The 16,952-nt window shown below is 48.6% G+C and overlaps 1 protein-coding gene across 1 annotated transcript in view; it reads right to left on the reverse strand.

Moving 5' to 3' along the window:
* Positions 1-2,673: 2,673 nt before the first annotated feature.
* The window catches only part of LOC132386454 (NACHT, LRR and PYD domains-containing protein 3-like), a 43,342-nt gene continuing 29,063 nt past the window's right edge, over positions 2,674-16,952 (reverse strand). Inside the window, exons 6-10 of the mRNA XM_059958744.1 lie at positions 7,007-7,093; positions 6,537-6,707; positions 6,214-6,381; positions 5,941-6,049; positions 2,674-2,964 (exon numbers count right to left, since the gene is read on the reverse strand). Of these exons, the coding sequence (XP_059814727.1) occupies positions 5,962-6,049; positions 6,214-6,381; positions 6,537-6,707; positions 7,007-7,093 (514 nt within the window). The 3' untranslated portion in view covers positions 2,674-2,964; positions 5,941-5,961. The remainder of the gene's footprint in view (positions 2,965-5,940; positions 6,050-6,213; positions 6,382-6,536; positions 6,708-7,006; positions 7,094-16,952) is intronic.

Consider the following 16,952-nt stretch of genomic DNA (forward strand, 5'->3'; position numbering starts at 1 on the left):
CCTTCAGACTGAATCAGAAAACCATTCTGAGGGTATTTGAAATGTCAGAAGCAGGGGAGATGTGATCTCATGTCTCCATCAGACCCTCAGTGAGATGGTCCCAGTTATGTGCAGGGATGAAAGCACAGTGTTTGGGGCTGATTTATTCACTGATTCTGACACAGTTAGTTTTACTGTAAGGAAGCAATATTAACGGAAGACACAGGAACTTCATCAATTCCAGTTGTTTAGCAGAAGTGACTAATCTCTATGTTACCTGACATAAACATATACTCACAGTGGTGACAAAGGGGTGCAGTCTGGTTTATTTCAGGTTGGAGAGTGGTGCGGAGTTTTGAAATCAATGCTTCGCGGTGCCACCATCGTTAATTTACCTTGTCCGGAGCGGTGGATCACACAGCACGGAAACAGGCCTTTGGTCGGCCATACCTGTTCTGACCATCCACTCACTGTCTACACTGGTCCCATTTATCAGCACTTGGTTCACAGCCGACTGTATCTCGGCAGTTTCAATGCTCATCCTCTTCGTAAATGTTGTGAAGGGACCTGCCTCCACCACCACCTCGGGCAGTGAGTTCCAGACTTCAGCTACCCTCTGAGTGAGAAATCTCCTCCTCAGATCCCTCTAAACCTCTTCATCCTCTGATTAAATCTATGCCCTCTGATCGGTGACACCTCTGTCCCAGGATAGTGGCCAATATGGGCATCAGTGAGGCCTTTGATAAAGTTCAGCATGGTAAGTTGCTGTGGAATGTCAGATCACACGGGATCCAGGGAGAGCTGGCTCACTGGGTACACAGTTGTTTTGATGGTAGGAAGCAGAGAGTGATGGTGGGAGGCTGTTTATTGGACTCAAGGCCCGGGCCTAGTGAGTTCCCTCAGGGTTACACCCCATTGTGTTCATTATTCATTGATGTTTAATGATATTTGCATTTGCACAGTTTGTTGAATTCTATGCTTCACTTGAACTTTCATTGATCCTATTACTATTCTATAGATTTGCTAAGTGTTCCTGTAGGAAAAACTATCTCAGGGTTGTATGTGGTGACATATATGTATTCTGATAATAGCATTTACTTTGAACATCAATCATTGCTACCTGTCATCTGGATCAGTAACTTGGCTAAGAATGTACGGGTATGGATAGCAGATTTGCAGCAAGTTCAAACAATTACTTGTTCTGAAAGATATTAAGTATAAACTCTACGCTCTATTTCCTTCTCCGCACTCGATCACCCCCTCCCCTTACTGTCTTCCCTCTCTGCCCCGTCCTCCCTCTCACCCTGACATTGGACATACAGTCAGGGTGAAAGGTGAATTATCTGAGGGGAATCTGAAGGGGAATTCTTCACTCAGAGGTTGGTGAGAGTGTGGAATGAGCTGCCAGTGGAAGTGGAGGATGTGGGTTTGATTTAGACACTAAAGAGGAATTTGGGTGAGGACGTGGATGGGAGGTGTATGGAGACTCTGGTGCAGGTAGCTGGAACTAGGCAGTAACAACAAAAACAGGTCAGCATTGACTGGAAGTGCTGAAGGGCCTGTTACATTGCTGCTGCTCTCTTTGACTCTAATAATATTCTAATTTGTAATTTCCACATCAGTACTTTGTTGTTTATGACTGAACCCAGACATTTACTCAAACAAGAATTGTAAGACACTTGGCTGGCTACAAAAAGCATTTACAAGCTGTGTTTCTTGCCAAATGGGTTGTTACTAAGTACCAACCATGCAGAGCACCCAAACTTTTGCTTCAGGCCCTTTTCCTTTTTTGTTATTTTGAAACTGTAAAATATGGAAATTAAAATGTAATCTTGCTTAAAATATTTCAGAAATGTGTCATCTTTGACTTATTCCTTTTGGAAATCAGGTCATCGTTTACTCGCTGAGCTATTCACAGCACCAGAATCTTTGACCGGGTGCCCAAACCTTTGCATGCTACTGCTGGACTAAGTGTGTAAATGTAGGATGGGACCACTTTGAAAAATAAATGTGCGAGGTTTTCTAAAATCGACCCCTTCCACCCAAGGCCACGAACATATCAATCACCCCTCAGATATGTTTTCATCCAAAATGAACAGGATTCAGCACTCCATGTGTGTATATGCAATTGTGATAAGAAATACAGACCAGAACACGTACATGTGAGGCCAACTCAGAAAAATGAATCATCACTCTGGAAGAAAGCATTAACCAGTGGAATGAGTATGACCCTCCATGGGAGACATCCCAACGATCTGACCAGACGAGATGGTGACAAATGAGCCCTCAATAAGGACGTTAACTCCCAATGTCATTCTTCCTCAGGCAGAGACTTGAGGGGTGAAGAACACCTCAGACAGAACTGCAGTCAGCTTGACTTCTTCAGTCTGCAGGAAATTCAAGGGAAACCTCTTCACCCACAGAGTGATGACAATTTGGAACCCATCACCACAGAGATGGACAACAGGGGAGGATTTGAAAGATCTGTTGTGGATCAGAATCAGGTCCAGCCGGCCTGAGTTGACTCTCTACTGTACACTAGGTGTGTTATAAATTCACTAAGTACCGGAGACAGTATTTACAATAGGACTGATTTATTTGTCACAGATCTAGTCCCATTAAAGGTGAATATGCAGCAGAGGAAACTCCTCCCGTGCCCAGTGACCAGGGTGCAGAACTGGGTGTGGTCAGCAGCAGCAATAGTTGCAGATTCCAGCACCGACAGTCAGTCTGGAAGTTGCATTTAGCGATTGTGTTGGTCAAATATCCAGCATGCAGCTCATTGAAACTTTCTCCCCAGTGTGAACCCGGTAGTGTATCACAAGTGTAATGCGCTGTAAGGTTTCACTGCTGAGTTAGTGGCTTCCCTGCAGCAGCAATGTTTAGGGTAAGACTAGAGGTAACAGGGTTTTGGAGTGTGGGACTATCCAATGACAGAAATGTTCTTCCTTGTGAGTCTGGAAGAGAGATTTTCATGGTCTTTTGCTGGGGAGAGATGAGAAGAAGATATGGTTAATTCACTAACCATATAGTCATTATACATCTCAGTCATTTTATCACATATTGTGTACTTTTTGTTATTTCAGGGTACTGATTTGTAACAGGGGACACATCACACAGCATCCACCCAGACAAGATTTCTTAAGTTTGACCAGGCTGGGGGGTGATCACCCCCTGTATTAAACTGCTAGCCAAAGCAAGAGTTGCATAGGGTTAGATTACTGAGGGAATCGCTTCTGAAATACACAGCAGGTGAATAGTCTCTCCCCAGTGTGAACTCAGTCATGCACATCAGGTTGACTTCGCTGAGAGAATCTCTTCCCAACGTCTGAGCATGAGATCGGCCTCTCCCCAGTGTGAACTTGCTGGTGTCTCTGTAGTTGAGATGTCCGAGTGAATCCCTTCCCACACACTGAAGCCTGAATTTTGCTTCACCGTGAAAGCTACGCCGTACACTCTGCGTAACCGTGTACCTGACGTGGCACCCTAGGCCACACCACACACCGTAGCCTAAAGCGCACCTTACGAAAATGTAACTGTGCGCCACAGACTGCGAGAACGTGATTGGTCTGTTTGGTAGCAGCACATTTCCTCCTAGGTATTTCCTGTTGCTTCAAAGTAAGAAAATGGACCAAATCGTGGAGAGGTTAAGTGAGGAAGTCAGAAAACATGTATATTTGTACAACTCTTCATTGATACACTATAAAGACTTGCACATGGCGTGAAATTCATGCAAATACATTTCCACAAACATTGGTTTGGACGTCACGGACTGCACAAGGTTTGACCAGGCTGGGGGGTGATCACCCCCTGTATTAAGCTGCTAGCCAAAGCTACTCCCCTGCCCGTTTGTGCCCACTTTCACCCTCTCCTGGTCTGTGAACGCTGCATCCCTCCCCGTCTTGCGACCACTTCTACATATATTCACCGTGTGTGTGTGTGTGTGTGTGTGTGGGGGGGGGGGGGGGGTTCCCTGTGCTACAGTTCCAAGGTGAACACAATGAGAGTAATTGTGTAATCTGATTCAACTCGAGAACTCAGTTGATATAACTCTCACTACAGAGACCTTTTTTTTCCATGTCTGACTCCGGGAGTTTGTGATGGGATGGTGTGGAGGGAGATTCACTCTGTCTGATCCCGGGAGTGTGTGATGGGACGGTGTGGAAGGAGATTCACTCTGTGACTGACACCAATATTCCATTCGCCATCCCTCTCATACTGAGGACCTCAGTGGACTCACATCAATTTTAACTGTCTGCGGGGCAGCAGGCGGGGGTCAGTTAACCAGGAAGGCGGCTGGGTGGAGATGAGATCCTGGGCACCAGACTCTTCCAGTCCGACCTCCCTCAGCCTGGAGCTGAGACGCTACTGTGTCAGTGTGAGGAGCTCCGACCCACTGTTGCAGTGCACAGGGTGCGGGGGGCAGCAGAAACCTCAACTAAAACTCGAGTCCGACACCAAGACAGGAAGTTACAGCGGTTTATCGATACCGAGACCCGTTACCGTGATCGGTAAAACTCTCGGTGGGGAGACAGAGATCGGGAACCGAGCCAGTTTGGGATATGGAGACTGGGAACCATGCTCTCTATAACTTCCTGTGTGCTATGTGGACACCGGGAACCGGGCGCAATGAATCTCCCTCACACGCACCCACCCCTCAGGAAGGCTGAAGTATCCACCGACTCCTCCAGAAGTTAGAACCTCGTCAGTGTTACAAAGTTGTCAACATCCACACGGTCCTCGAATTTCCTTGTAACCAGTAAACCATCAGCGTTCTCGTGAAATTCCAGCTTTGAGTTTCGCCAAACACGAAATTCAGGCCTCCCCAGAAGTGTGTGGAGGGATCTTCACTATGTGTCTGACCCGGAGAGTGTGTGATGGGATGATATGGTGGGACCTTCACCCCGTGTTCAATGCCGGTATTCGATCCCCCATCCCTATCGTACTTGGGACCCAAGTAAAATCACGTCTCAGATTACAGTCGATTTTAACAGTCTGCGGGGTCAGTTACCCACGTTGAGGGTAGGGTGTAGATGGGATCCTGAGCAGCCAGACTGTGCAGGTCCAACATCCTTCAATCTGGAGCTGAGATGCTGCTGTACCAGTGTGAGGAGCTCAGACCCATTCTTTCAGTGCACAGGGTGCTGGGGTCAGCAGTAACACCAGGTCCCTGTTTCTCCTGTAATGAGATTCAAGTCCAACACCAAGACAGGAAGTTACAGCTTTTTAATGATTTCATCATGGCAAATGTAAATTAAACAACGTGTTAGCTGCTAACGTGCGGGAATAAATAAGCTGCTCCAGACTCACTCACAGTCACACACAATTAACTGACCAGCGACAACGAGTGACCGGTTGAATAATCAGTCCCGTGTCTCACCGTCGCTCTGTCTCGGGGAACCGATGATTACAAAATCACACTTCAGGGCCATGTCCGGGATTGCTGCAGATCCAGGGTCACTGCTGTGGTGTTTGTCGATATAACATAATTATATCGGCCAGGCATCAAAGTTTATGGTGAGAAGGCGGGGGAATGGGACTAAAGAGGAGATTGGATCAGCTTATGATGAAATGCGGAGTAGACCCGATGGGCCGAATGGCCGACCTGCTCCTTTGTCTTATGTCGGCCAGACTGCCGAATGCACCATCTTCAGCAAAAGGAGCAAAAGGATTCTCTCCCGGGATAATCACACCTCTGGGCTCTTCCTGTCTGTGTCTCATGTGGGGGAGTCACGAACCTGCATATCTGGCGGAAGCTGCGCTGCGGGACAACAGATGGAAATACCTCACTGCGGGACCGCATCCGATGTCACCGAGCGCGAGACTGGAGCCGGTTCTGTTAAAACCGTTGGGAATTACCCCCAGCGCGCGGTCATTAAAGGTAAGGGCGAGAATTAAAGGGGAGGGCGTGTGTTAAAGTGGAGGGGGGAGTTAGAGGGCAGGGAATTGGCCAAAATTTACCCAAGCCCCGGGCGGCGATGTTCACAGATACACTCTCAGTCCGGGTCTGACTCCCTGCAGAGATCTCAGTTCCTTCCTGCCGGTCTCACTGAACAGATTCCACCACACCCTGAAACAGATGGAAGAAGAAAGATGAAATAAACAGATTACACAATAGTGTCAGCAACAGGGGACTGGGGTTAATGTTTCAACAACACTCACAGTCAAATATCACCAGAAAACCCGCGGATCTGCTGATATTTTATTACATTGAACATTGACACAAATACTCACACAATCTGCTCCAGATTCGGGAGGGTCAGTACAAGGCGGCGGAGAGCGGGGACAGATCGGTCTGTCAGCGAGTTGAATCCCAAGTCCAGCTCCTTCAGTGATGGGTTTTTACTGAGAGCGGAGACGAGATCTTCGGCACCAGAATCTGTGAGATCGACAAACTCCAGCCTGGAGATGAGAGAGAGTAAGGGTGAAGGACACAGAGAGACAGGAGACGGTACAAAACCCCAGTGTTTATCAGTAAAACAATTACTGATCACATTAATGTTCAGTCTCAGACACTCAGTGACTGTAAACTCATCCTCCCACAATCTGATAATTACCACAGTTTCTGTATTTTACACTCCGGGTTCTTCAGAGCCGCAGACACCAGTTTCACTCTTGAATCTCCCAGTTTATTACCACCCAGGTTCAGCTCCATCAGTGACGGTTTTGTGCTGAGAGCAGAGGCAAAATCCTCGGCACCAGAGTCTGTGGGACCAACATCCCTCAGCCTGGAGATGAGAAAGAGTGAGGGTGAAGGACACAAACAGACAGGAGACAGCACAAATCCCCAGTGTTTATCAGTAACACAATTACTGATCACATTAATGTTCAGTGTCAGACACCCAGTGACTGCAAACACAATCTCCCACAGCCTGGAGATGAGAGAGAGTGAGGGTGAAGGACACAGAGAGACAGGAGACAGTACAAATCCCCAGTGTTTATCAGTAACACAATTACTGATCACATTAATGTTCAGTGTCAGACACCCAGTGACTGTAAACACAATCTCCCACAGTCTGGTACTTACCACAGTTTCTGTATTTTACACTCCGGGTTCCTCAGAGCCGCAAACACGAGTTTCACTCCTGAATCTCCCAGTTCATTCCGCCCAAGTCTAAACACAAACAGACAGATAGATGAACAACGTGATTCAAACCGTGTGTCTGAGGGAATTTCTCTCCCTCTGATATTCAGTAAATCACTGATCGGAGTTCCCATCACTGTCAATGTCCCTCACTGTCCAGCTCCAGGGTATTCGCCGAATGTCGGTAATTTCGTCTGTCGGTGTGACCCTCTAAACCCCACATATTCTGTCCCATTCCCCGATGGAGAGAAAAGTGTTCCTGACCAAAATGCAGAAATGTCAATGGGACACAGTGAAACAGAGCCAACCGAGCTAAAGGGGTGGGGAGGAGAGGTACCACAGGATGTTGGATGGACGAGTGATCCAGAAGCATGAAGAGGGATGTGGAAGAGAGATCCAACAGTAGGAATGGATAGGGAAGAGAGATCCCACAGGATGAATAGGGATGGGGAAAAGAGATGCCACAGGAGGAAAGGGAGTGGGGAATAGAGAACCCACAGGAGGAAAGGGGGTGTGGAAGATAAATCCAACAGTAGGAAGGAACATAGGGAAGAGAGATCCGACAGGAAGAGGAGGGATGGGGAAGAGAGATCATACAGGAGGATGGGGGATGTGTAGGAGAGATACCTCAGGAGGAATGGGGATGGGAAAGGGAGATCCCACAGGAAGAGGGGGCATGGGAACTGAGGACCCACAGGAGGAAGGGGGATGTGGAAGGGAGATCCCACAGGAGGAGGTCGGATGCACGAGCGATCCCAGAGGAAGGTGGATGGGGAAGAGATATCCCACATGAGGAAGGGGGATGAGGAAGTGATCCAATAGCAGGATGTTGATGGGGGGGAGGGGAAGAGAGCGCACAGAAGGAAGGGAATGGGGATTAGAGATCCCACAGAAGGAAAGGGGATACAGAACAGAGTTCCGATAGGAGGATGGAACATGAAGAAGAAAGATCCCACAGGAGGAAGTGGGATATGGAGAGCGATCCCACAGGAAGAAGGCGAATAGAGATCCCATAGGATGAAGGGGCATGAGGAAGACAGATGAGACTTCAGGAAGTGGGTGGGGAAGAGTGATCATACAGGGGGATGGGGGATGAGTAGGGGAGATCCCATAGGAGGAAGAGGGATGGGGAAAACAGATGCCACAAGAGGATGGGGAAGAGTGATCCCACAGGAGGTAGTGGGTTGGGGAAGAGAGATCCCACCGGAGGAAGGGGCATTGGGAAGAGAGATCCCACAGAAGGAAAATAGTTGATGAAGAGAGATCCCACAGGAAGAAATGGGATGGGGAAAATAGATCACACAGGAGGAAGGGGGAAGGGAAGAGAGAGCCAAGATGAAGAAGGGGGATGTGGAAGAGAGATCCCACAGGAAGAAGGGGATGTGGCAGAGAGATCCCACAGGATGAAGGGTGATGTAGATAATAGAGCCCAGATGAAGAAGGGGGATGTGGAAGAGAGATCCCACAAGAGGAAGGGGGGTGGTGAAGAGACATCTTTCAGGAGGATGTGGGATGGGGTAGGCCGATCCCACAAGAAGAAAGGGGGTGGGATTAATCCCGCAGGAGTAAGGGGATTGGGAAGAGCGACCCCACAGGAGGAAGGTTATGCGGAAGGGAGATCCCACAGGAGGAAGTGGGATGGGGAAGAGCGATCCAACAGGAGTAAGGAGGATGAGGAAAAGAGATCCCACGGGGGTAAAGGTGTTTGGGGAAGGGTGATCCCACTGGAGCAAGGGGGTGGGGAAGATTAATCCCACAGGGGAAGAGACATCCCACAGGAGAAAGTCGGGCAGGGGTAGGGAGATCCAACAGCAGGAAGAAATGGGGAAGGGAGATCCCACAGAAAGTAAGGGTATGGGTAAGATAAATCCAACAGGTGGAACGAGCATGGGGAAGAGACTACCAACAGGAAGAAAGGGATGGAAAAGAGAGTTCATACAGGAGGATGGGTGATGAGTAGGAGAGATACCTCAGGAGGAATGGAGATGGGAAAGAGAGATGGGAAAGAAGGTGAATGGGGAAGGGGAAAATAATAGATCCCACTGGAGAAGTGGGAATGGGAAAGAGAGTTCCCAGCAGAGGTAGGGGGTTTCGGTAGTGATTTCCACAGAAGGAAGGGGAATGGGGAAGAGAGTTCCAACAGCAGGAAGTTGATAGGGAAGAGAGATCCTACAGAAAGAAAAGGGATGGGGAAGAGAGACCAAACAGGAAGTTGGGGGGGGGGGGTGGGGGGAAATAGAGGCCGCACTGTAGAAAGGAGGATGGAGAGAAAATCCCACAGGAGGAAGGGAGATGGGGAGGAGAATCCAAAGGAGAAAGAGTGGTGGTGAAGAGAGATCCCACCGCAGTAATGGGGATGGGGAAGAGAGATCCCACAGGAGGAAGGGGGATGGGGAAGAGAGATCCCACAGGAGGAAGGGGGATGGAGAAGTGAGATCCCACAGGAGGAAGTCAGATGCACGAGCGATCCCAAAGGAGGAAGGTGATGGGGAAAAGCAATCCAACAGGAGGAATGGGGATGGGGAAGAGAGATCCCACAGGAGGAACACAGATGGGGAAAAGAGATCCCACAGGAGGAAGGGGACGTGGAAGGGAGATCCCACAGGAGGAAGGGGGATGGGGACTAGAGATCCGACAGGAGGAAGGGGATAGGAAAGAGAGATCCCAGAGGAGGGAGGTGAGAAGGACAGATGCCACAGGAAGTGAGGAATGGGAACAGAGGCCCAATGGCAGGAAGGGAGATGGTGAAGAGAGAGCTCACAGCAGGAGATGGTGAACAGCGAGCTCACAGGACGAGATGGATGGACGAGCGAACCAAATACAGGAATGGGGATGTGGAAGGGACATCCCACAAGAAGAGTGGGAGATGGGAACAGAGGACACACAGGAGGATGGGGGATGCGGAAAAGAGATACCAGAGGAGGAAGGGGGATTGTGAAGAGAGATCCCACAATAAGAAAGCGCAATGAGAAGAGAGATCCCACATAAGATGGGGGATTGGGAAGATAGATCCCACAGGAGGAAGGTGAATGGGGAAGGGGAAAATAATAGATCCCACTGGAGAAGTGGGAATGGGAAAGAGAGTTCCCAGCAGAGGTAGGGGGTTTCGGTAGTGATTTCCACAGAAGGAAGGGGAATGGGGAAGAGAGTTCCAACAGCAGGAAGTTGATAGGGAAGAGAGATTCTACAGAAGGAAAAGGGATGGGGAAGAGAGACCACACAGGAAGTTGGGGGGGTGGGGGAAATAGAGGCCGCACTGTAGAAAGGAGGATGGAGAGAAAATCCCACAGGAGGAAGGGAGATGGGGAGGAGAATCCAAAGGAGAAAGAGTGGTGGTGAAGAGAGATCCCACCGCAGTAATGGGGATGGGGAAGAGAGATCCCACAGAAGGAAGGGGGATGGAGAAGTGAGATCCCACAGGAGGAAGTCAGATGCACGAGCGATCCCAAAGGAGGAAGGTGATGGGGAAAAGCAATCCAACAGGAGGAATGGGGATGGGAAAGAGCCATTAAAGGAAGGGGAATGGGGAAGAGAGATCCCACAGGAGGAAGGGAGATGGAGAAGAGGCATCCCACAGGAAAAATGGGCATGGGAACAGATGATCCACAGGAGGAAGGGGTGGCAAGAGAGAGCCCATAGGAGGAAGTCTGAAGGATGAACGGTCCCAAAAAAGGAAGTGGGATTATGAAAATAATTCCCACAGGAGGAAGGGGGATCAGGAAAGGAGATCCCATAGGAGGAAGGGGGATGGGGTGGAGATCCCATAGCAGGAAATGTGATGGGAAAGAGAGATCCAACAGGAAGAAGTCGGGATGGCGTAGAGAGAGTCTACAGCAGGAATTTGGATTGGCGAACAATCCAAAAGCAGAAGGGGGATGTGGAAGAGAAATGCTACAGCTGGAAGGGGGATGTGGAATACAGATCCTACATGTGGAAGGGGGATTGGGAACAGCGATACCACGGGAGGAAAGGGTTTGGGGAAGAGAGATCCCACAGGAGTAAGTGGATGGAGAAGAGAGATCCCACAGGACGAAGGGGATGGATGTGACCCCAGAACAGGAAGGCGGATGGGGAAGAGATATCCAACGGGGGGAAGTGGAATGGGGAAGAGAGATCCTACAGGAGGAAGGGGGTTGGGAAAGAAAGATCCGGCAGGAGGAAGGGGGAACGGAGAGGGAGGTCCAACAGCAGAAATGGGGATGGGGAAGAGAGATCCCACATAAGATGGGTGATGGGGAAGATAGAACCCACAGAAGGAAGATGAATGGGGAAGGGGAAAATAATCGATCCTCCTGGAGAAGTGGGAATAGGGGAGAGAGTTCCAACAGGAGGAAATTGATAGGGAAGAGAGATCCTACAAAAGGAAAGGGGGATGGGAAGAGAGATCCCAAAGGAGGAAGTGCAATCGGGTAAAGAGTTGCCAGAGCAGGAAAGTGGATGAGAAGAGATATCCAATAGCAGGAAGGTAATGGGCAAGAGAGATCCCACAAGAAGGATGTGGAAGAGAGATCCCACACGATGATGTGGGATGGGAAAGAGAGATCATACAGGAGGATGTTGGATTAGTAAGAGAGATACATCAGGATGAATGTGGTCGGAAAAGACAGATCCCACAGGAAGAGGGGGCATTATTTTGGCCCAGAGGAGGAAGCGGGATGGGGAAGAGAGAGCCCAGAGGAGGAAGCCAGATGGACGAGCGATCCCAATGGAGGAAGAGGGATGGGAAAGAGATATCCCACAAGAGGTAGGGGGAAAGGGAAGAGAGATCCCACAGGAGGAATACCGATGGGAAGAGCGATCCCACCAGTGGAACTGGGATGGGGAAGAAAGATCCCACAGAAGGAAGGGTGTTGGGAAAGGGAGGTTCCAGAGGAAGAAAGGGGATAGGGAAAAGAGATCCCACAGGAGGAAGGTGATGGGGTAGGGAGATCCAACAGCAGGAAGTTGATGGGAAAGAGAGCTCAGAGGAGGAAGTGGAATGTGGAAGAGATGTCCAACTGAATGAAGTGGATGGGAATGAGAGATCCCATGGGAGGAAAGCCGGCGGGGAAGATGAATCCCACAGGAGGAAGGGGTTGGGGAAGTGAGATCCTACAGGAGGATGTGCAATTGGTTAAGGAGATGACAGAGCAGGAATGTGGATGAGAAGAGATATCCAATAACAAGAAGGTAATGGGCAAGAGAGGTCCCAAAAGGAGGATGAGGAAGAGAGATCCCACAGGATGAAGTGGGATTGTGAAGAGAGATCACATAGTAGGAAGGGGGATGTAGAAGAGAGATCCCACAGATGTAAGGGGGTAGGGGAAGGGAATCCCACAGGAGGAAGTGGGATGTGGATAGCGATCCCTCAGTAGGAAGGTGGTTCGGGAGGAGACATGGTACAGGGGAAAGGGGGATGTGTTGGACAGATACCTCATGAGTAATGGGGATGGGAAAGAGAGACACACAGTAAGAGGGGCATGTGAAAAGAAGACCCACAGGAGGAAGGGTGATGGGGAATACAGCGCCCATAGGAGGAGGTCGGATGCATGAGCGATCCCAGAGGAAGAAGGTGGATGGGAAAGAGATATCCCACATGAGGAAGGGGGATGAGGAAGAGTGATCCAACAGCAGGAAGTTGATGGGGAGGAGAGAGCTCACAGGAGGAATGGGATGGGGAATAGAGATCCCACAGAAGTAAGGGGTTGGGGAAGATATATGCCTAGGAAGAAAGAGGGTGGGGAGGAGATATCCCACAGTTGGAAGGAGAATGAGGAAGAGAGATTGGACAGGAGGATGTGGGCTAAGTAAGAGAGGTACATCAGGATGAATATGGAGGGAAAAGACAGATCCCACAGGAAAAGGGGGCATTATGATGGCCCACAGGAGGAAGAGGGATGGGGAAGAGAGAGCCCACAAGAGGTAGGGGGAAAGGGAAAAGAGATCCCACAGGAGGAATATCGATGGGGAAGAGTGATCCCACCAGTGGAAGTGGGATTGGGAAGAAAGATCCCACGGAAGGAAGGGGTATAGGGAACAGAGAGCCCACAGGAGGAAGGGGTATGGAGAACAGAGATCCCACAGCAGGAAGGGGGATGGGGATGAGAGATCCCACAGGAGGAAGGTGGATGCTGAAGAGAGATACAGCATTTGGAAAGAAGGGCCAGTGGGAACAGAGAGCCCAGAGGAATAAAGGGGGATGGGAAAGCAAGATCTCACAGATGGATTGCTACCCGTGCCACATGCTAGTGAGGCTAGAAACTGGAAGATAATGCAGCTAAATACGTGACTGAGGGGATGGTTCATGAGGGAGGGGTTCATGTTTCTGGACAATTGGACTTTCTTCCAGGGGAGGTGGGACCAGTTCGAATTGGACAGTTTGCACCTGAACTGGACGGGGACTAACATCCTTACCGGTAGGTTAGCATGTTCTGCTCCGGGGGTTTTAAACTAGATTGCAGGGGGAGGGGAACCAGAGTGTTAGAGCAGACTGTGAAGTGGAGGTTGATAACGGTCATGCGAGGACTGCATGTAATGACAGAAATCAATGGTTTGTACATGATAGAAATGTTCTCAGGTGTATCTATTTCAATGCAAGGAGTATTGTAGGTAAGACAGATGAGTTTAGGATGTGGATTGGCACATGATAATTTCAACATTATTGCTATTAGTAAGACTTGGTTGCAGTAGAGGCAGGACTGGCAGCTTCATGTTCTGAGGTTCTGTTGTTTCAGATGTGATGGGGGGACGGATGAAAGGGGGAGGAGTGGCATTACCAGTCAGGGAGAATATCACAGTTGTGCGTAGACGGGGCAGCACGGAGGGTTCATCTACGAGGCCATGTGGGTGGAGTTGAGGAACGGGAAAGGTGTGACCACACTAATAGGGTTGTATTATAGACTGCCCAATAGGCAGAGAGAATTGGAGGAGCAAATCTGTAGAGAGGTAGCAGACCGATGTAAGAAACTGAAAATTGTAATCGTAGGGGATTTTAACTTTCCAGATATTGACTGGGACTCCCACTCCAAGAAAGGGTTATGTTGTTTTTGAGTTTGTCAAATGTATTCAGGAAAGTTTTCTAAGTCAATATATTTGAGTTACCAACGAGAGAGGGTGCAGCACCTGATCTCCTATTAGGGAACCAGACAGGTCAGGTGACAGAAGTACGTGTAAGCAAACATTTTGGGTCCAGTGACCATCATGTCATTAGTTTCAAGATAATTATTTATAAGGATAGGACTGGTCCACCAGTTAAGGTTCTGAATTGAAGAAGGGCCAATTTTGTGGAAATGAGAGAGGATCCGGGAAGAGTGGATTGGGATAAGTTGTTTTCTGGCAAGGATGTGTTCTGTAAGAGGAACGCCTTCAAGGGTGAAATTTTGAGAGTGCAGAGTTTGCATGTTCCTGCCAGGATTAAAGACAAAGTTAGCAGGCATAGGGGATCTTGGTTTTCAAGGGATATTGATGATCTGGTTAAATAGGCATTTAACAGGTATCGGCAACAAGGAACAAATGAAGTACTTGAAGAGTATAGAAAATTTAAGGGAATACTAAAGAAGGAAATCAGGAAGGCAAAAAGGAGACATGAGGTTGTGTTGGCAGATCATGTGAAGGTAAACCAAAAGGGTTTCTACAAGTATATTAAGAGTAAAAGGATAGTAAAGGACAAAATTGGTCCCCTAGTAGATCAGAGTGGTTGTCTATGTGTGGAGCCTCACAAGATGGGGGAGCTCTTAAACAGTTTTTTTGCGTCAGTGTTTAATCAGGTAACTGGCATAGCGGATATGGAATTAAGGCAAACAAACAGTAGTGTCATGGAACCTATAGAGATTAAAGAGGAGGAGCTGCTTGCTGCCTTACAGTGAATAAAGGTAGATAAATCTCCGGACCTGACATGATATGTCCTTGGACCCTGAGAGAGACTAGTGTAGAAATTGCAGGGGCCCTGGCAGAAATATTTAAAATGTCCTCAGCCACGGGTGCAGTGCCGGAGGATTGGAGGGTAGCTCATGTTGTTCCGTTGTTTGAAAAAGGCTCCAAAAGGCCAGTGAGCCTGACATCAGTAGTAGGTAAATTATTGGAAGGTTTTCTGAGAGATCGGATATACAAGGATTAGGACAGCCAAGGGCTGATTAAAGATAGTCAGCATGGCTTTGTGCATGGTAGATCGTGTTTAATGAATCCTGTAGTGTTTTTCGAGGAGGTTACCAAGAATGCATATGAAGCTGTGGCTGCGGATGTTGTCTACATGAACTTTAGTAAGGCCTTTAACAAGGTCCCACATATGAGGTTCATTTTAAAGGTTCAGACACTAGGTATCCATGGAGAGGTTGTAAACTGGATTCGAATTGGCTGGGTGGGAGAAGACAGAGATTGTTAGTGGATGTTTGCTTCTCAGACTGGAGGCCTGTAACTAGTGGTGTGTCTCAGGGATCTGTGCTGGGACCATTGCTGTTTGTTGACTATATCAATGATCTCAATGATAATGTGATAAATTGGATCAGCAGGTTTGTGGAGGACACTAAGATTGTTGTGTCGTGGACAGCGAAGAAGGCTTTCAAAGCTTGCAGAGGGATCTGGACCAACTGGAAGAATGGGCCAGAAAATGGCAGATGGAATTTAATGCAGACAAGTGTGAGGTGTTCCATTTTGGAAGGACAAATCAAGGTACGACATATACGATAAACTGTAGGGCACTGAAGAGTGCGGAGGAACAGAGGGATCTGGGGGTTCAGATACACAAGTCCCTGAAAGTGGCGTCACAGGTAGACAGGCTTGTAAAGAAGGCTTTTGGCATCCTGGCATTCATAAATTAAAGTTGAGTTTAGGAGCTGGAATACGATGGTGAGGTTGTATAAGACATTGATGAGGCCACATTTGGATTATTGTGTGCAATTCTGATAACCCATCTATAGGAAGGATATCAGTAAGTTTGAAAAAGTGCAGAGAAGATTTACTAGAATGTTGCCAGGTCTTCAGGAGTTGAGTTACAAGGAAGGATTGAACAGGTTAGGACTTTATTCCTTCGAGCATAGAAGAATGCGGGGAGATTTCAAAGAGGTTTACAAAATTATGAGGGTATAGACAGGGTAAATGCGAATAGGCTCTTTCCACATAGATTAGGAGAGATAAATATCAGAAGACATGGCTTCAGCGTGAAAGGGGAAAGGTTTAGGGGGAGCATTAGGAGGAACTTCTTCACTCAGACGGTGGTGAGAGTGTGGAACGAGCTGCCATCTGATGTGGAAAATGTGGACTCACTCTTAAGCTTTAAGAATAAATTGGATAGATACATGGATGGGAGAGGTCTGGAGAGTTATGGACTGGGTGCAGGTTAATGGGACTAGCGGAGTAAGGTTTTGGTACAGACTAGAAGGACTGAATGGCTTGTTTTCTGTGCTGTAGTGTTCTATGATTCTATGGGCAGGAGAGTTCCCAAAGGCGAAAGGGGGAATGGGGATGGGGAAGAGAGATCCAAAATGAGGAAGGGGATGAGGAGGTGAGATCCCTAAGGAGGAAGGGGATGTGGAAGAGAGATCCCAGAGGAGGAAGGGGGATGGGGAAGAGAGTTCCCACAGGAGGAAGGGTGATGGGGAAGAGAGTTCCCACAGGAGGAAGGGGGATGGGGAAGAGAGATCCCACAGGAGGAAGGGGGATATAGAGAGATATTAAACATGGAGTGGGAAGGGGTTGAGAGATCGGCCAGGAGGAGGAGGGCTATAGAAGAGAGTTCCCACAGGACGATGTGGGATTGGGAAGAGAAATTTCACAGGAGGAAGGGGGTTGGCGAAGAGAAATTCCACAGGACAATGGGACATGCCAAAGAGAGATCCGACAGGAAGAAGCCGATGGGGGATAGAGATCCCACAGGAGGAAAGGGTATGGGGAAGAGAGTTCTAACAGCAGGAAG

Source organism: Hypanus sabinus, unplaced genomic scaffold (assembly GCF_030144855.1).
Source record: "Hypanus sabinus isolate sHypSab1 unplaced genomic scaffold, sHypSab1.hap1 scaffold_117, whole genome shotgun sequence".
NCBI lineage: Eukaryota > Metazoa > Chordata > Chondrichthyes > Myliobatiformes > Dasyatidae > Hypanus > Hypanus sabinus.